Below are 18,835 nucleotides of genomic sequence, written 5' to 3' on the forward strand. Positions count from 1 at the left end.
GTGGTCTCCCGCGGCGCCGTTGCCTAGCAGCGGATCCGGCCGCGCGACTCTGGGTAATTTGCGGGCCGTTCAGCCAATGGGAGGGCGTCGCCCCGGCCCGCTCCCTTTTTCTGGGGCTACAGGCGCCTCCTCGGCACTGCGGTCGCCTCCTCGAGCCATGCCGGGCTTTGCGGGCCTGTAGCTCTGCGGGCACGCGGGACCCACTCCGGCCGCACCCCCTGCACGCCTCCCTCTCACAGCCACCGGTGCACACCCGCACCGCGCCCGCGCCCGCTCCTGAGCGGCCCCACTGAATCCAGCGGCGCCCCGCGGTACAGGGACACCAAGGCCAGCCTATGGGCGTTCCCCGATAACGCGAGTTGGGGGCGCCCACGCCCCCCATCCCTGCCTGCATGGCTCGGCCGCCGCTCCTCAGGGAGCTGCCCCCGGGCTACGCACCCCCAGCTCGATCGGCAGCACCCCAGGTGAGTGGAGGGGAAGACGGAAAATCAGGACCAGGTCTAGAGACCCCAGGTCTGTGACTCGGCCTCTGCAAGGTGTGATGTCTCTAAGTGCCTTGTGTTATCGCCCTCTTGGGAAAGGTTTGTTTGTGTGTCTGCCTGTCTGTCTGCGTCTCCTCGGCATCTGGCTGGTGAGAGTGAGTGTGTCTGTGGGTTCACCTCTGTGTCCACCTGAAAACAGATGTATGTATACTGTATATATGTGTGTATCCTACTCTCAGAAAACAGGTTTTTGCCTTCCTCAGGTGTATATTGGGTGGGGGGCAGGAAATGGAGTTAAATCTTTTTGCATGTTTGGGCCTGGGTCTGTGTAGGTCCTCGCTGTCCTGCATCCAGAAACCAAGAAGCCAGGGCTTGACTGAGGGTGTACATAAGGAGAAAAGGGAAGACTTGCATGCATCATTGCAGTAATGCCTGGCTGACCCTTCTCTTTCCATCCCAGATCCCACTCTGGCTTCGTGCTTACTTCCAGAACCTGCTCTTCTCTCTGGGCTGCGGGATCCAGAGACACTGTGGCAAAGTGCTCTTCCTGGGACTGTTGGCCTTTGGGGCTCTGGCATTGGGCCTCCGTGTGGCCATCATTGAGACAGATCTAGAACAGCTTTGGGTAGAAGGTGAGTTGTGGACACTGGCCATAGCTACTTGGGTATGGGGAGCCCAAGACAAGAACGGGGTGAGGAACTGGCTACTGAGTTCGAGTAGGCTTGGCTCTAGGTCTAGAGGGGGCACCTGCCTGCCAGAACTTGGGCATCTGGGACCACTGCTCCCTCCCAAACTGTAAATGGACATCTGTAGATAATGGAGTCCTGTGAATAGGTATATAGAATAGTTATCTGTGAGTGTGTATGTTTATCTAGCATTTATTGCTAACCTTTTTTTTTTTTTTTGTGAGGAGGACTAGCCCTGAGCTAACATCCAATGCCAATCCTCCCCTTTTTTCTTGAGGAAGATTGGCCCTGAGCTAACATCTGTGCCCATCTTCCTCTGCTTTACATGGGACGCCGCCACAGCATGGCTTAACAAGCACTGCGTCAGAGCACGCCCAGGATCCGAACCTGCGAACCCCGGGCCGCCACAGCGGAGCACACACACTTAACCGCTGCATAACCAGGCCAGCCCATAAAGAGGTAATTTTTTTTTTTTTTTTGTGAGGAAGATCAGCCCTGAGCTAACATCCAATGCCAATCCTCCTCTTTTTTGCTGAGGAAGACTGGCCCTGGGCTAACATCCGTGCCCATCTTCCTCTACTTTATATGGGACGTCACCACAGCATGGCTTGACAAGTGGGGTGTCAGTGCGCGCCCAGGATCCGAACCTGCAAACCCCAGGCTGCCGAAGCGGAGTGCACGCACTTTATTGCTAACCTTTTGTGTGTATTTTTTACTGCACTGCAGGGCTTGCAGAGGCAAGTGAAACAAGACCCATCTTTCAGTAGCAAGGAAAGTAAAATATGTGCTGGGATATAACACACAATATAACACAGAGCAGAATATGATTATGTTGTATAAGAGAAGGAAAGGAGAGGTCACATCTTGCCAGGAGAATCAGAAAAGATAGAAGTGGAGGCCTGGGGAAACTGAGTACATCATCTGGCAGGCCTCCGGGGACAGGTCCCATGACCCACAGCCCCTGCAACCATTTAGTGGAACAGTAGCAGAGAATCTGCACTTTGAGGCACAGCAAGATCAGATAGGACCAAATCCTCACTTGCTAATGGAAGCATTAAATAAAAATCATTTCTTATTAATAATTTCAGCATAACTCTCTTCTTTCCTGGGCCCTGGTTTTATATGTCAGCTGTTTAACAGAGTCAAACTCCCCTGTGTTCTTTCCTGGGAAATGTGCATTTGTGAGCTCCCCCAAACCTCCCCCAGCCCTGGCCCACACCCAAAGGCAGGCCCCAGGTTAGAGTCTCACAACTTTGAGTTATTTCAAATGTTGACAAGCCCTAGGATCCAGAGCAGATGTTTCTTGGAGGCTGCTTGCCTGTTGGGCTCCCACACCCCATCCCCACCCTACCCCCAGCCCTCTATAGACTCTCACAGACATACACACTCTAGGCCAGCCCTAGGGTCCAAAGCAGATGTTTCTCTGTGCCTGCCTTCCTGCCCCCAGCCCCAGGACACACATGTGCATACACACACATACACATACCACCACCCACACCACTGCTGTGTGGGTGGTCCCAAATGACTCTTGGATTTCCTGCCATAATAGAAGCTGTCTCCCTCCCCTTCCTCCTCCAGTCTCCAGATCTTCTCCAAAACTACTTGAGCCTCCATGTTTCCTCATTCTCTCTCCTACACTCCAGCATAGCACAGGCTAGATCCCACTAGATTTTTGCTGCTCTTTGGAGGAGGTGATAGAAGAGGATGGTAGCCCTTTTTTCTTTATTTCAGAACACCACTCTGTCCTTTGTTGGCTAGGGCTGGGGGTGAGGTAAAAGTGGTGGTCTTGACCTGATCTTTTCTCTGAACATCTGTAGCTGAGCCTTCTATGTAGTTGAGGAAGCCAAGAGTTGCTGATCAAGGTGAGGTCTGAGGGGTATTCTCTATTCCTTTCCCGTTTTGCTAATACAGGAAGCAAAAGAAGAAGACAGACACTGACTGTCAGAGTTCTGGACCAGAGTGCAGGGTCCTCTCCAGCTTTGTCATGGAGAGACTTGAAATGTGACTTGTCCTTCCTGATCAGTTTCAAAGCTAAAGGGCTCAGAGATAGATTGTTCTTTAAAATAAAAATCACAACAGATAGCCCAACTAGTACTTACACAAGCAGTGATAGAGATGGTTTGAAATTGGAGCTGTTCCTGAAGATAAGGAACATATATTCTATTCAGAAGGCAGGGGACAGCCACATATCAGTTGGTTAATCAAATACCCAAGGCTGAAACCTTGGGAGTCAGCCTCAGTTCTTCTTGCTCATCTAATCAGTTACAAACTCTTCCTTCTTAACCTCTCTCAACAGACCCCTCCTTTCCACCCTGATGGCCATTGCTCTAGTTGAGGCCTTTTTCAGTCTCTGGCAGTACACTGCTGAGTGTAACATTTAGAACACTTTTAGCCACACGAAAGAGAAGGAGAGAAAAGGAGGGAGAGAGGAAGCAAGAAGATTGATTTATTATCCCCTGTAACAAGAAATCTGGCAGTAGACAGTAGAGAAGTTCCAGGATGGTTAATTCAGCAACCCAAGGACATCAGCAAGGACTCAGTTTCTTTTTATCTTTCCCCTCTGCCTTCTTCAGCATGTCGGGCTTTTGTCCTCAGGCTTATCACCTCCTCGTCCCAAAGTGGCTGCTGCAGTGGCAGAAAATGAAAGTCATCTCTGTCTTGTGTCCCTTTTTGGTTTTTTTTAAGATTTTTATTTATTTATTTTTCCCCCCAAAGCCCCAGTAGATAGTTGTGTGTCATAGCTGCACATCCTTCTAGTTGCTGTATGTGGGACGCGGCCTCAGCATGGCCGGAGAAACAGTGCGTCGGTGCGAGCCCGGGATCCGAACCCGGGTCGCCAGCAGTGGAGCGCGCTCACTCAACCACCAAGCCACGGGGCCGGCCCTTGTGTCCCTTTTTGAAAGTGAGGAAAATTTTACCAGAAGCCCCCCAGCCGACCTCCTATTTGGTCACTTTGGCAAGAACTGTTTGTAGCATCCTATGCCTAAATCCTTCACTTGGCCAAGGCAATGGAATAACTGTGATTGACTTAGACTAATCAAATTTCACTTCCTGAGGCTGGGGAGGGGCCCAGCTGCCCTGAGTCACTAGGCCTTTCAGAAGATGGCCAATGAAATCAAGGTCTGTTAGAGAGGTGAACGAGTGATCTTCTGTAGGCCTCACCTTCAAATCTGCCTCTGCACTGCCCTCCGGTGGTGGATCTAAATCTGAGCAAGTCAGTCCTCTGCTTAGAGCCTTTGCACAGCTTTCTAACAGGTTTTGGGGGGGCTCCAGAATCAAGTCCCAGCTCCTTAGCACATATTCTAGGCTCTCTGTAATCTAACTCTTGATTGCTTCTCCAGCGTTGTCTCTGCTTCACTCTTAGCAGTCCAGCAGCGCTGAGCCTTTGACAGTTCCCTGCACAGAGTTGGTCCAGAAAACCTTTTCCTGACTTCTTCCCCTGGCCAACTCCTATTCATCATTCACAACTCAGCTCCACAGTATATTAAGTGACCAAAAAACTCAGGTCATCTCACTTCTCTGCTCAAAACCTACCATGTTTCCCATTTCACTCAGGGACAGCCTGAGTCCCTACAATAGCTTACAGGCCCTTGCATGTGAAATTTTTGGACCAAAGAGTATGAACATTTCTGAGGGTCTGGATATATATTGCAGTATTGCTTTCCCCCAAATATTGTACCAAATTACACTCCTGTGGTAGGTTAGAGTGCACTCCTGTAAGCTAGCAATAAATGCTACCAATTTTTTAAATTTTGCTAATTTGATGGATGGTAATTTATTACTGTTTTAATTTGCATTTACAGGATTACCTATAAGGTGGACTCTTTTTCCATACTGGTTAACCAATTATATTCTCCCTTTTGTAAAGGCACCAAAGTTTTTAACAATTGTGTTGATTTTGCTGTCTCCTTCCCCTGTTCTCCTATTTCCTCCCCACTTACTTATAGTCTTTTTATTCTCCAGTTCTTTCTCATTTTTCTGTCACATCATTTCTCTCCCAGCAACTACTGAATGATAATTCCATATCTGTACCTACTGTGAGCTGGGCAATTTCCTAAGTACTCTGCTTGCATTGATTCTAATTCTACCAAGGGAGGCATTGTTCGCATTTTACAGATGAGGAAATGGAGAGTCAGAGAGACTAAGTAACTTGCCCCAAGCACAGACTGAGTAGCAGAGCCAAGGCTCAAAGCAGGGTCTGCACAGATTCTTTGTGCTCTCCCTACACCTGCTCTTCTTGCCCTCATAGGACATCCAGTTCCTCTGTCCTCATGTCTATCATCATTGTTGTCAGCTGAGGTTTATCTTGTTCTCTTCCTCATTTTTTCTGAGGATTCTTTATTCTCTTTGATGTTTTATTTGAAATTGTCAGTGTTTCTTTCTCTTGTTTTCTTATTAGCTCTCTCTGGGTTCCTTCCTTCTCCCATGCCTCCTTCCGCTCAGCAAACTCACGTACTATGGGGAGCTTATCTCTGTCCTCCCCTCCTGTCCCTCTTCGTGGCAGCTCTGGCCTAAGCCTGGTGGAGTAAACACTCCAGTACAGGCCTGAGGAAGGATTGAGGGGTCAGGGAAGGAAGAAAAAGAGTAGGTGGAATATGTCAGTGGAGGAGGCAGGACGGCTGTGTGAGACTGTTTTTATGAGAGGAGGGCCTGGAATGTGACTTGGTGGGGTATGTGAGCATAGGGGTGAATCTGTGTTGGGGGTTACTAAGGGTTTGGGGCTCTCATGAGTGAGGAGATTATATGGGTTTGAAAAAGAGATTGGGGGGCCGGCCCCATGGCTTAGCGGTTGGGTGAGCGCGCTCCGCTGCTGGCGACCCGGGTTCGGATCCCGGGCGCGCGCTGACGCACCGCTTCTCCGGCCATGCTGGGGCCGTGTCCCACATGCAGCGACTGGAAGGATGTGCAGCTATGACATACAGCTATCTACTGGGGCTTTGGGGGGAAAAATAAATAAATAAATAAAATCTTTAAAAAAAAAAAAAAAAAAAAAAGAAAAAGAGATTGGGGAGCATGATGATCCCAGGTGAGGCTGGAGTCTAAGAGAAGAGTATATGTAGGCCCTAGGGGTGGAGTGACCACTAGGAAGAGGCCCCAGACAGGTGGAAGCAAACTGGGTCTAAGACCAGACCAAGTCCACAAAGCCTCCGGGATGGTTTGGCACTGGCCCTTGCTCTCCTCCAAACCACAGTCAGGTCACATCCCCTGACAGTGTCCTTGCCTCCCACGGGCCCCAGTTACAGAGCATGACTCCATGGCCAGCGTCATGCTGGACTTGAGGGGTGCTAAAATCAAGGAGACTGAGGGGTGCTAAAATCAAGGAGACTAAGGCAGGCCTGGCACTGGGATTCCCCATGGTCGGGACAGTGAGACTGGTGAAAGGGATCTGGAACCCCTTCTTCCACTTGGCCCACTTTTTTTTTTTTTTTTTTTCCCTTTTTCCCCCCCAAAGCCCCAGTAGATAGTTGTATGTCATAGTTGCACATCCTTTTAGTTGCTGTATGTGGGACGCGGCCTCAGCATGGCCAGACAAGCGGTGCGTCGGTGCGCGCCCGGGATCCGAACCCCGGGCCACCAGTAGCGGAGCGCACGCATCTAACTGCTAAGCCACAGGGCCAGCCCCCTCCCTTGGCCCACTTTGATGTCACCTCTGCCAGAGTACAGGAGCTGATTCCATGTACTTCTTGCATGAGTGGAAGCAATATGTTGACAGCATCACACTGAAAGACTGTCTGATCCTCCCCCTCTCCTATGTGACCGCAGAGCCCATTATTACCAGGCTCTCTCAACCCGACCCTCTTTGCAGAGCAGTTTGCAAAAAGGCTTATGGATATAAATCACTGCCTGGGGCAACCTGGACTAGGAACCAGGCCCAGCCCTAGACCTGTTCTTTTAGGAGACCCTCTCAATGGCAGCCTCCGTATTGGCCCCTTTTGTCCCTGCTTGTCCTCCCCGCCAGAGCAGCAAGAGACTGAGTGAGAGCTCCCTTACCAGGACACCCCCATAATCCAAGCTTGGCCCAGCTTTTTTTTTTTTTTTAAACAATTCATAGGTTTATTTTTATTTTATTTTATTTCATTTCATTTTTGGTGAGGAAGATTGGCCCTGAGCTAACATCTGTTGCCAATCTTCCTCTTTTTGCTTGAGGAAGACTCTAGCTGAGCTATCATCGGCACCAATCTTCTATTTTGTACATGGGATGCCACCACAGCATGGCTTGATGAGTGGTGCATGGGTCCGAGCCCGGGATCTGAACCTCCTATCCCCGGGCCGCCAAAGCAGAGCGCATGAACTCAACCACTACGCCACCGCTGGCCCAGCTTATTTTTAAGTTATTTGTCCCAAGCACAGCCAACCTGGTTCATGCTTAAACCTTAGACCACACAAGAATTCCATAGAGCCACACAGCTGACACCTCTTGCTTCCCTGTCAGAGCTCCAGAGTCCGAGGAGAGGGCCAGGAGCCCGGGGAGTCAGCGTGGCCATCAGGGAGAAGGTGGGGGCTTCTCTCAGCAGTGCTGCTCCCACTTGTCCTAGGAGGCCTCAGTGGGTTAGGGTCCCACATCCCTCAGAGCTCTGATCCACCGAGGCTCTCTCCTCCCAGCTCTCTCTCTCTGCTCTGGCAGTGGGCAGCCGGGTGAGCCAGGAGCTGCATTACACCAAGGAGAAGCTGGGGGAGGAAGCTGCATACACCTCCCAGATGTTGATACAGACCCCGCGGCAGGAAGGGGAGAATGTTCTCACACCTGAGGCACTTGGCCTCCACCTCCTGGCAGCCCTCACCGCCAGTAAAGTGCAAGTGTCACTCTATGGAAAGTGAGTCTGGCTGAGCCCCAGAGCAGCTGGGAGTGAGAGGTGCTATGGCAGGGCCGGAGCAGGAATCCCCCTCTTCTGCTGATCTCTTCTGCCCCTGGCTATTGTAGGTCCTGGGATTTGAACAAAATCTGCTACAAATCAGGAGTTCCCCTAATTGAAAATGGAATGATTGAGCGGGTGAGTATCCTGAGCTGTTTTCTGAGACTCCGGGAGGCTAAAGTCTGGAGATGGGGGGTTGCAGAGGGCATCCTACAAATGTCGTGGAGAAAGGAGCCCAGGAACAGAACTGATGTGGCCTGGAATGTCCCTGGCAGATGATTGAGAAGCTGTTTCCGTGTGTGATCCTCACTCCCCTCGACTGCTTCTGGGAGGGAGCCAAGCTCCAAGGGGGCTCTGCCTACTTGCCGTGAGTGCCACCATAGCTGCTCCCGGGCCCTGCTTCGTCTCCTGCCAGGACTTCCCCAGCGGAAAGGAGGGGTGGGAGTGAAGATGATAATCAAAACCTCAGCCGGGGCCTAATGACCTCCCAGGCCAGGGTCAGAGCACGGGCTGCCCTGGGGCTCTCTCCACATCCACATCCCCCTTCTCGTCACCTCCAAAGGAAAAGTAGACCTGTCTTATTTAGACAGAACAAACCACAAAGATCTGTAAGATCTGAGCAAAGGAGAAAAAAGATCCCCAGAAAGAGACTTTGCCAGGGAGAGTTAGCTAGGGATCAGTTAAGCTGTTGCCAAGGCCAGAAAGAAAACCTGTTACAGGCAGGTGCCCATATGGTTATGTATTAGAACCAAGGGTAGACGGCTTGGGAAGGGGCTCAGTGGGACTTCTCTGGGCCTTTTCCATGTATTAAGTACTGTCTGTCCTGATGTCCATCTCAGCCCCTTATACACATCCACAGCTCACTGCAGCAGCCTGGTGGGCTGAGCCTGGGAGCTCTGGGAAGCTAAACCCTGCACACCCATATGGAGGGACAAATGCATAGCTAGGAGGGTCGGGTACAGCATGAGTCCCCTAGCAACAGTTTGGAGGGTGGGAATTGATCCCAGATTCTCACCAACCATGGGCTCTCCTCCCAGGGGCCGCCCCGACATCCAGTGGACCAATCTGGATCCAGAGCAGCTGCTGGAGGAGCTGGGCCCCTTTGCCTCCCTTGAGGGCTTCCGGGAGCTGCTAGACAAGGCACAGGTGGGCCAGGCCTACATGGGACGGCCCTGTCTGCACCCTGATGACCTCCACTGCCCACCTAGTGCCCCTAACCACCACAGCAGGCAGGTGGGTTCCAGCCAGGTCTGCCAGGGAAAGGCGATTTTCCTTCCCTTATCCCTCCTCACATGTTCCTCTGTTCTGGGAGAGAGCAGATTGTGCTCTGTGCTCTGCCCCCCATTTCCGGGACATTGTTATCCTGCCCCCACTGTGCTAGACACCTAGAATATTCCATTCCATTCAGTCTTCTAAGGAACCCTCAAGTGGCATACGAATCCCTTTGTCCTTTTCTAAGCCCAGAAAGACCAGACTTTATCAAAATAGGCTTTACAGGGAAACTGAGGACAAATTAGCTAAGCACGAGTATCAGACCTAGTTTCCCGAGTACCTGTGTGGCCCTGTGAACGTGGACCTTTTTCCAAAATCCACCAACGTTATGCCAGCTCCTCCCAGCAGCCTATTTTCAGGCCTCTGCTCCCTCTTGTTGCCTCCTCTCTGCAGGACAGTAGCTGTTCACTCACAGAGGAGGCAAGAGGCTTAGGAGAATTGTTATCTGCACTTCAGGAATACAGAGCTCCGTGGAGGCATGGTTCCTGGAGGTACCAGCCCAGGAGCAGCCAGTTATCCACAGCCAGGGCCTTGAGTAATAAACCTCTCCCCTGTCCCCCTTCCAGGCTCCCAATGTGGCTCAGGAGTTGAGTGGGGGCTGCCACGGCTTCTCCCACAAGTTCATGCACTGGCAGGAGGAACTGCTGCTGGGAGGCATGGCCAGAGACCCCCAAGGACAGCTGCTGAGGTAGGGCCTCCCCTGGGAGTTGGCCAGGAAACCCCAGGCATGGGGATCTATACTCTAATGCCAGGAAACTTTGGCAAAAGCCCCTGAATCCCACTGTGTTCAGGCCAGCTCTGACCCCTAATTCTCCTGCACCCCCACCAGGGCAGAGGCCCTGCAGAGCACCTTCCTGCTGATGAGTCCCCACCAGCTGTATGAGCACTTCCGGGGCGACTACCAGACACATGACATCGGCTGGAGTGAGGAGCAGGCTGGCACAGTGCTGCAGGCCTGGCAGCGGCGCTTTGTGCAGGTCAGTGTGGAGGAGGGCGAGGGCAATGCCCTGAGGCTGCTCCCTCCTCCTGCCCCTCAGATCCACCCTGTCTCTCCAGCTGGCCCAGGAGGCCCTGCCTGAGAATGCATCCCAGCAGATCCACGCCTTCTCCTCCACCACCCTGGATGACATCCTGCACACTTTCTCTGAAGTCAGTGCTGCCCGTTTAGTGGGAGGCTATCTGCTCATGGTGAGTCCTGCTCCTGGCACCTTTCCCCACTTCCACTCGGTGCCCACCCTGGGAGCCCCTGTCCAAGACTGTGCCCTCTCTCCCCACAGCTGGCCTACGCCTGTGTGACAATGCTGCGGTGGGACTGTGCCCAGTCCCAGGGTGCTGTGGGCCTTGCCGGGGTGCTGCTGGTGGCCCTGGCAGTGGCCTCGGGCCTTGGGCTCTGCGCCCTGCTTGGCATCACCTTCAATGCTGCCACTACCCAGGTACACCAGGACTGCAGGGCAGACTTGAGTGCCACAGCTCAAGCCACTCAGTTCCTCCAGCTGCTTGCCCCTGTGCCCCTCCAGGTGCTGCCCTTCTTGGCGCTGGGCATCGGTGTGGATGACATATTCCTGCTGGCCCATGCCTTCACAGAGGCTCCACCGGGCACCCCTCTTCAGGTGAGGCCTCGTCCTCCAGCATGGGCTCATCTGAGGCAGTTCAGCATAGGGGTTAAGAGCCTTTTGGTTGGGTGACCTTGGACTGGTAATTAACCTCTCTATGCCTCAGTTTCCTCATCTATAAACAGGGGCAATAATACTGCTTGTCTCGTAAGGGTTGTTGTGACTATTGGTAAGATAATTCAAGTCAAGTGCTTAGATGTACATGCATGACACGTACGTGGTACTCAATAAATGTTAGCTGCCGTGTGGTTCTTATCCTACCTCTGCCATCCCAAGTTCCCAAGCCTCCCCTTCACTGTACCTTGAAGACCCATGCCCCCCATCCCCCATCCTGTCCTGGCAGGAGCGCACAGGTGAGTGTCTGCAGCGCACGGGCACCAGCGTCGCACTCACGTCCATCAACAACATGGTCGCATTCTTCATGGCTGCCCTGGTTCCCATCCCTGCACTGCGGGCCTTCTCTTTGCAGGTGAAGCCTCACGAATGGGGCCTGGGCTCAGGGTGGGCATGGAGCTGGGGGCATGCTTCATCCAGCTTTGTGCCCTTCCTGTCCATCCCCCAGGCAGCCATAGTGGTTGGCTGCAATTTTGTAGCCGTGATGCTTGTCTTCCCAGCGGTCCTCAGCCTGGACCTGCACCGGCGCCACTGCCAGCGCCTTGATGTGCTCTGCTGCTTCTCTAGGTACCCCCACCCCACCAGGCCTTCCTCCCTTGGCCCTATCCCATCCTGTCCCCTAAGCAGCATTTCCAGGCACAGACCTGTCGTCCCCTCTCTCTGCCTCTTCCAGCCCCTGCTCTGCTCGGGTGATTCAGATTCTGCCCCAGGAGCTGGAGGATAGGACAGTACCAGTGGCCATTGCCCACCTGACTGCCACAGTTCAAGCCTTTGCCCACTGTGAAGCCAGCAGCCAGCATGTAGTCACCATCCTGCCTCCCCAAGCCCACCTGGTGCCCCCACCTTCTGACCCACTGGGCTCTGAGCTCTTTAGCCCAGGAGGGTCCACACGGGACCTTCTAGGCCAGGAGGAGGGGACAAGGCAGAAGGCAGCCTGCAAGTCCCTGCCCTGTGTCCGCTGGAATCTTGCGCATTTCGCCCGCTATCACTTTGCACCCTTACTGCTCCAGTCACACACCAAGGTGAGACTGCAGGCCCGGGGAGGTCGAGATGGGCCAGAGCAGAGGCTTAGGTGTCTCTGGGCCCCAAGAAGGGCAGAGGGTCTGGCCCAGCACCTGAGGGCTGGGGGCATCCCCGGGCCTCCAGCTCAGTTGCTGTTTCCCACAGGCCATGGTGTTGGTGCTTTTTGGGGCTCTTCTGGGCCTGAGCCTCTACGGAGCAACCTTGGTGCAGGATGGGCTGGCCCTGACAGATGTGGTGCCTCGGGGCACCAAGGAGCATGCCTTCCTGAGCGCCCAGCTCAGGTACTTTTCCCTGTACGAGGTGGCCCTGGTGACACAGGGTGGCTTTGACTACGCCCACTCCCAAAGCGCCCTCTTTGATCTGCACCAGCGCTTCAGTTCCCTCAAGGCTGTGCTGCCCCCACCTGCCACGCAGGCACCCCGCACCTGGCTGCACTATTACCGCAACTGGCTACAGGGTGAGAGGCGAGGAGACAAGCGGGAGGGCTGCTGCAGGCGGGAGCCCCTGGGCCCACAGACTAACTGTACCCTGCCCTCTTCTCTGCCAGGAATACAGGCTGCATTTGACCAGGACTGGGCTTCTGGGCGCATCACCCACCACTCGTACCGAAATGGCTCTGAGGATGGGGCCCTGGCCTACAAGCTGCTCATCCAGACTGGGGATGCCCAGGAGCCTCTGGATTTCAGCCAGGTTGGGAGAGGGCTGGAAGGGTCAGGGAGCACCGAGGGGCTCCAGGCCTCATGGGCCCAGGCCTTCAGCCCTCTCTGCCTCTGCAGCTGACCACCAGGAAGCTGGTGGACAAGGAGGGGCTGATTCCACCTGAGCTCTTCTACCTGGGGCTGACCGTGTGGGTGAGCAGTGACCCCCTGGGTCTGGCAGCTTCACAGGCCAACTTCTACCCCCCACCTCCCGAGTGGCTGCATGACAAGTACGACACCACCGGGGAGAACCTTCGCAGTGAGTCCAGGGGTAGCCCAGCAAGAGCCTCGGCCTGGGCCCACACAGCCCTACCCTAAGGCCCTGCCCACTGCTCCCTGTGCTCACTGGCCCCCCTTCCTCTCCCTGCTGCCCCCTCCCATCTATAGTCCCGGCGGCCCAGCCCCTGGAGTTTGCCCAGTTCCCCTTCCTACTGCATGGCCTCCAGAAGACTGCAGACTTCGTGGAGGCCATTGAGGGGGCCCGGGCAGCGTGTGCCGAGGCAGGCCAGGCCGGGGTGCGCGCCTACCCCAGTGGCTCCCCCTTCCTCTTCTGGGAGCAGTATCTGGGCCTGCGGCGCTGCTTCCTGCTGGCTGTCTGCATCCTGCTGATGTGCACTTTCCTCGTCTGTGCCCTGCTGTTGCTCAACCCCTGGACAGCTGGCCTCATAGTGAGTCCTTGCAGGAGTAGGGCTAGAGAGACCCGTGGCTCCCCCACCCTGCCCTGCCCTCCCCATCCCGTTATCCCTCCTCCCAGGAGCCCTGGGTGAGCCCTGCCCTTCCCAGGTACTGATCCTGGCGATGATGACCATAGAGCTCTTTGGCATCATGGGTTTCCTGGGCATCAAGCTGAGCGCCATCCCCGTGGTGATCCTTGTGGCCTCTGTAGGCATTGGTGTCGAGTTCACGGTCCACATGGCTCTGGTGAGCACAGGCAAGGGGGAGGGGCGGGCTAGCTGATTCAGTGTACAAGAGATGGTTATCAAGCGCCTACTATGTCCTGGGTACAATTCAAGAATTGGGGCTATAATAGCAATACAGTCTTTACCTTCAAGGAGCATATATTTTAAGGGGTAGAGATAGACAGTAAACAAGTAAACAAATAAATAAGTAAGCAGCCATTTTAAGAAAGAGGAGGGGACAAAGACCTCACTAGAATGAGGTAAGGACAGAATGAAGGTAAGAACATGGGAATCAACAATTCTCTTGGATGGTTTTACTGTGAAGGGGATCAGAGAAATGGGATGGTAGCTGGTAGCAAGTGGGTAAAGGAGGAATTCTACCAATACAGAGATGGTAGAACTGAAGCAGGCAGGCTCTCCCAAAGCCTGTTGTCTGGCGGAGGAGTGGGAGGTGGGGTGGGGGCCACAGACTAGCAGAAAGCACCAACACAAACCTGGCCAGACCCCACAAACAGCTCCCTTCTTTTTTCTCCCATAATTGCCCTATTATGGTTCTGACTATAAGAACAATATACACTCCCTGGGGAAAAGAAAGTCTGTACGTGGACAAGTACAAAGAAAGAATTAGAAATCCTCTGAAATGCTACCCTGAGAAGTAACTGTTATCACTTTGGTCTCCATCCTTCTAGACCAGAGGTCAGCAAACTTTTCCTGTAAAGGGCCTGATAGTAAATATTTTAGGCTTGGCAGGCCATAGAATCTCTACTGCAACTCTGCCATTGTAGCACTAAAGCAGCCACAGAAAATAAGCAAGTAAATAGGTGTGGCTGTGCTTCAACAAACTTTTATTTACAAAAACAGGTGACAGGCCGTAGTTTGCTGACCTATCCTACGCATCTCTCTGTGTCTCACTAGGCACATCTATACAGTGTTACCTGAATGGACTCATGCATGCTTCCTGGACACTTCCCAGGAACTCGGTTCACCTGGCCTTCTGTGGGCCAAGGCATGGGTGAGCCCTGGGGATAGAGGAGCAGAAGTTGGGGCTGTAGATGAGCTGGCCTTGGTTGGCCAAGGAGCAGCTGCAGGACCACTTTGTCCCCCCAGGGCTTCCTGACCACCCAGGGTGGCCGGAACCTGCGGGCTGCCCATGCCCTAGAACACACATTTGCCCCAGTGACTGATGGGGCCGTCTCCACGCTGCTGGGTCTGCTCATGCTTGCTGGTTCCAACTTTGACTTCATCGTAAGGTAGGGGAGGGCACAGGGCAAGGAGGCAGGGCCTGCCCGTGCTGGCGACAGGGCCTGCCCCGGCTGACTGCCCACCCCCACCCAGGTACTTCTTCATGGTACTGACGGTGCTCACACTCCTGGGCCTCCTCCATGGGCTCGTGCTGCTGCCTGTGCTGCTGTCCATCCTGGGCCCCCCAGCAGAGGTGACCACACCCTCCCTCTGCTCCCAGCCCAGGGAACAGGGTGGGACAGGCAAGGGAAGGGACAGAAATGCCCTCAGTGCCAATAGACAGGGCTCAGCTGATGAGGACCCTCCCCATGAGGCGCCGCCAACTGAAGGTGGTAGCCTCCCCCTTTGCCCAGACACCATGTCCCTTTCCCTCAGCCCTCCTGGCTTCTTCATGGGATCCACCTTAGCCTTTTGGGGTCCAAAGCAAGGTACAGGTTTGCCCCAGGCCTCGCTATCCTGTCCCTTGTCAGCTCTCATATCCCGCTGGAGGCCAGCAAGGACCCCAGCTTCCCCACAATCGTGATGAGGCACTAAGGCACTGCTGAAGGGGACTGCGGCCCCAGTAGCTCCTGGGCTCACTGGAGCTAGTGTCTTCCCCCAGGTGGTACAGATGTACAAGGAGAGCCCAGAGGTCCTGAGCCCCCCAGCTCCACGGGGAAGATGGCTCCGATGGGGCGTGTCCACCACCCTGCCCCAGAGCTTTGCCAGAGTGACTGCCTCCATGACCATGGCCCTCCACCCACCTCCACTGCCTGGTGCCTACATCCACCCAGCCTCTGACGAGCCCACTTGGCCCCCTGCTGCCACACCAGCTGCCAACGGCTCCAGCAACCTCGGTTCTAGGGGACCGTGTCCAACAACAGGGTGAAAGAGCAGCTGAAGCCTGGAGCCCCCTGTGGGCCACATGAAGTCACTGGGAAGCAACAGTAGGGTTACTGAGTGCAGGGCGGACTCCTGCAGAGCCCTGCTGCCGTCTGTCTGAGTCCCCTCCCCGACTCGGCCGTCACAGACCTCCCTGATATTCAGACAAAACCGCCACCCTCGAGGCTGGAGCAGCCTTGCACCCCCGGGTCCTCTGTGCTTGTGCCTGGGTTGGGGCAGAGGCCAGCACTTCAAGCTGCAGTGCAGCCCTGTCCCCCTCCCGCCCACACTGCTGCTCCCCAGCAGACCAAGCCTGAGGGACCCTCCTGCCCCCTCCGCTGGGTGACTCCTGGGTGGACTCTCTGAATCCCTGCCCTCCTCCTACCACATAAATTATTTATATGAAGATGTTTATTTTTGTAGTTTGTGTAGATATTAGCTATGCTGAAAGTTTTATTTTTAAAGAGTGAAATATATTCTATATGAACTCAGCTCAAATGACTTTGGTGCTTTTCTTTCAGACGGAGTTGGGACTTTGCAAGTGGAGGTGTCAGGGTCTAAGGTCCTGGGGTTACTCTAGTCCTGGGCGGGAAAGGCCCCAGGTTCTAAATTTTTGTCATATGACTTAGGTCTGTTTATTCATGGGCAAGTGAAGATGATGTTCAGCAAACACATATTGGCCACATACTTGGTAACAGAGTCCAGGCGATGTGCTCAGTATACAAAATGATACAAATGTTTTTGGTGTCAAACCCTACTGTGTGGCTTTCAGAGCCATCATAATCCAGCCCTGCACACCTCTCCAGACTCATCTCCTGCCTTCCTGTTTCAGCCAAGTGAGGGGCCTGGGAGGAGGGGCACAGCCACACAGCCGGTGGGAGGTGAGGTGGAAGCAGACTGGGAAAGTGGCCAGTTGAAGCAGAGATGGGGGCAGCAGGGACTAGGGAGATAGTTTAGGAGTTTTATGCCCAGACCAACCACCAAGGCAGAGGCCTCTACAAGTCAGCAGTCAGCCTGGCGCCCCAGAGGCATCTTTGGCCAGCCAGCCAAGGAATCAGATGGGGGAAGTGTCCAGAAATTGAGGTTGTGCTAGCAACCAGTGAGGCACTGTATGTAAGCTGTTTGTTCTGTGAAGCTTGAACAGCCCCATTGTACAGAGGCCTTGAAGGTTCTGGCCACAGCCCTGGGCTGGAGTACCGAGCATCGCCCGATCATCGGGTGGGAGAGGTCTTTTATTGCTCTTCTCCAACTATTCCAGGGCTCAGTCTCAACTAACACACATATACACCCTAGGCTCCAGCCACCCACTCACCAGCAATGATCCCACCCCACCCTCTGGTAGTGTTTGGGTCACTATGGAGGGGCTTTTGCGTGGAACAGGAGAGCTCACTAGGCTGGAATAGTGCAAAAGATGTCAGCCCACTGTGCCACGTACAGGCTGGGTGACAGAGGAAGGTTAGCTAATCTCACTGAGCCTTGGTGTCTTCATCTGTGACATGGGAAGATTAGAGCCTACCGTGTAGGGTGCTTTCTCTTTCAGGATTTTAAATGAAATCATTAGGCCGGCCCCATGGCTTAGCGGTTGAGTGCGCGCACTCCACTGCTGGCGGCCCGGGTTCGGATCCCGGGCGCGCACCAATGCGCCGCTTCTCCGGCCATGCTGAGGCCGCGTCCCACATGCAGCGACTGGAAGGATGTGCAGCTATGTCACACAACTATCTACTGGGGCTTTGGGGGGAAAAATAAATAAATAAAGTTTAAATGAAATCATTTATGTAAGAAATGACTTAGCAGGCCAGCCCAGCGGCCTAGTGGTTGAGTTCGGTGCCCTCTGCTTGGCTGCCCAGGTTCAGTTCCTCGGTTCCCAGGCAAGGACCTATACCACTCATTTGTTAGCAGCCATGCCGTGGCGGCAGCTCATACAAAGAGGGAAAAAAAGAGAAAGATTGGCAACAGATGTTAGCTCAGGGTGACTCTTCCTCAGCAAAAAAAAAAGACATGACTCAGCATTTCATAGGTGCTCTCTTTTTGTTGCTTGTATAGATGTCAGCTATGCTGAAAGGTTTTGCTGTGATTGCATGCTTAGGGAACAACCCTGAAACATGGGTGTGGCAGCAGCTGAAGGGATTCAAGCCAGGTGGAGTTAGACCACCCCAGGAGTGGTCAGTCCTGGGGTACTGACCACATCTAGACTCCGGGCACAAGTCTTATCTCTGGGGACAGTGCTTGCAGAGCAGCCCACCCTGTGTGGCACTTCACACTATTCAGCCCTCTGACTTCAACATCCTTTCATGGCTCCCCCATCACTGACAAAATCCAAGCCTTTTCCAGGCCTAACTTGGGCTAGGTGCTGCCATTACCCCAGGTCTCTCTGCTACAGCGCCAAGCCAGACACACCCTCATTCAGACACACCACACTCTAGACAGGCTGAATTACTTTTCATGTTCACCGCCTATAATTTCGCATATGCCATTCCCTCTGCCAGGAACACTTTTCCAGCCCTCCTTGAAGGAACCATCCTTCAAGATAAATTGAATGTCATCTCCTCCAGGAGGGGTGATGGTGTGCCTCCTACGTGGTCCCACCGCCCCTGAGTGTCTGTACTCGACCATTTCCGCTTCTGTCCCTAGAACGAGGGGTTCCTTGTGGGTATGGAATGATAGGACTGAACCTCAACAATTGAGATTAACACTTAATCCCAGCCCCGGTAAGGGACTCGGCACCCGGCACCGGCGGGACACGCTCTTACCTCTCCAGGCAAACTGGGCGCGGTTCCAGGGTGGACTCGCACAGGAGAGAGGGAGAACTGCGCCCAGGGGTCCCCACGGTGCCACCCCGCCCGGTCCTGGCAGCTGGTGTCGCCGACAAGCCCGGAGCCGCCGGCGATTTGCATACCCATGGTGCACCACGAAAAGGCCGGTACACGATGCTTGAGTTCCAGCCCCACGGCGATTTGTCCACCGTTGTAGGGCATATTGCCCGTTAGAAATACACGCTCTATGTAAATTCCATGCGGGGAGCGCGACCCGCGCAGGCACTGAACAACCGTAAGTGTGTTAAGCGTTCTTTCGCTCTGGGCGTTTCAAACGG

The 18,835-nt window shown here is 54.0% G+C and overlaps 1 protein-coding gene and 1 long non-coding RNA gene across 12 annotated transcripts; one reads left to right on the plus strand and one right to left on the minus strand.

The window, feature by feature from the left end:
* The first annotated feature begins 66 nt into the window (after positions 1 to 66).
* On the plus strand, positions 67 to 16,236 carry PTCH2 (patched 2). Of its 11 annotated transcripts, XM_087446053.1 has the most exons (22): positions 67 to 464; positions 943 to 1,114; positions 7,794 to 7,983; positions 8,091 to 8,160; positions 8,298 to 8,389; positions 9,060 to 9,255; positions 9,861 to 9,982; positions 10,124 to 10,271; positions 10,351 to 10,482; positions 10,572 to 10,727; positions 10,812 to 10,904; positions 11,251 to 11,376; positions 11,470 to 11,588; positions 11,695 to 12,043; positions 12,189 to 12,501; positions 12,592 to 12,734; positions 12,821 to 13,001; positions 13,130 to 13,410; positions 13,526 to 13,663; positions 14,749 to 14,891; positions 14,977 to 15,076; positions 15,485 to 16,236. In XM_087446053.1, the coding sequence occupies exons 1-22, from the start codon at positions 393 to 395 to the stop codon at positions 15,749 to 15,751; spliced, it is 3,603 nt and encodes a 1,200-aa protein (XP_087302179.1). In that variant the 5' UTR covers positions 67 to 392; the 3' UTR covers positions 15,752 to 16,236. The 11 variants fall into 11 exon arrangements, 9 of the variants coding, with proteins under 9 accessions (XP_087302179.1, XP_087302178.1, XP_087302177.1 ...); XM_087446052.1 differs by having other exon boundaries at positions 10,572 to 10,904; XM_087446051.1 differs by having other exon boundaries at positions 12,189 to 12,734.
* On the minus strand, positions 3,597 to 18,798 carry LOC147914061 (uncharacterized). The gene is made up of 2 exons (XR_015555762.1): positions 18,495 to 18,798; positions 3,597 to 3,793 (listed from the first exon to the last, which is right to left on the minus strand). It is a non-coding gene; the product is annotated as an uncharacterized LOC147914061 (long non-coding RNA).
* Between the last annotated feature and the right edge of the window lie 37 nt (positions 18,799 to 18,835).

The sequence above is a fragment of the Ceratotherium simum genome, chromosome 22, assembly GCF_057802395.1.
Source record: "Ceratotherium simum simum isolate JZ-2026a chromosome 22, ASM5780239v1, whole genome shotgun sequence".
NCBI classification, from domain to species: domain Eukaryota; kingdom Metazoa; phylum Chordata; class Mammalia; order Perissodactyla; family Rhinocerotidae; genus Ceratotherium; species Ceratotherium simum.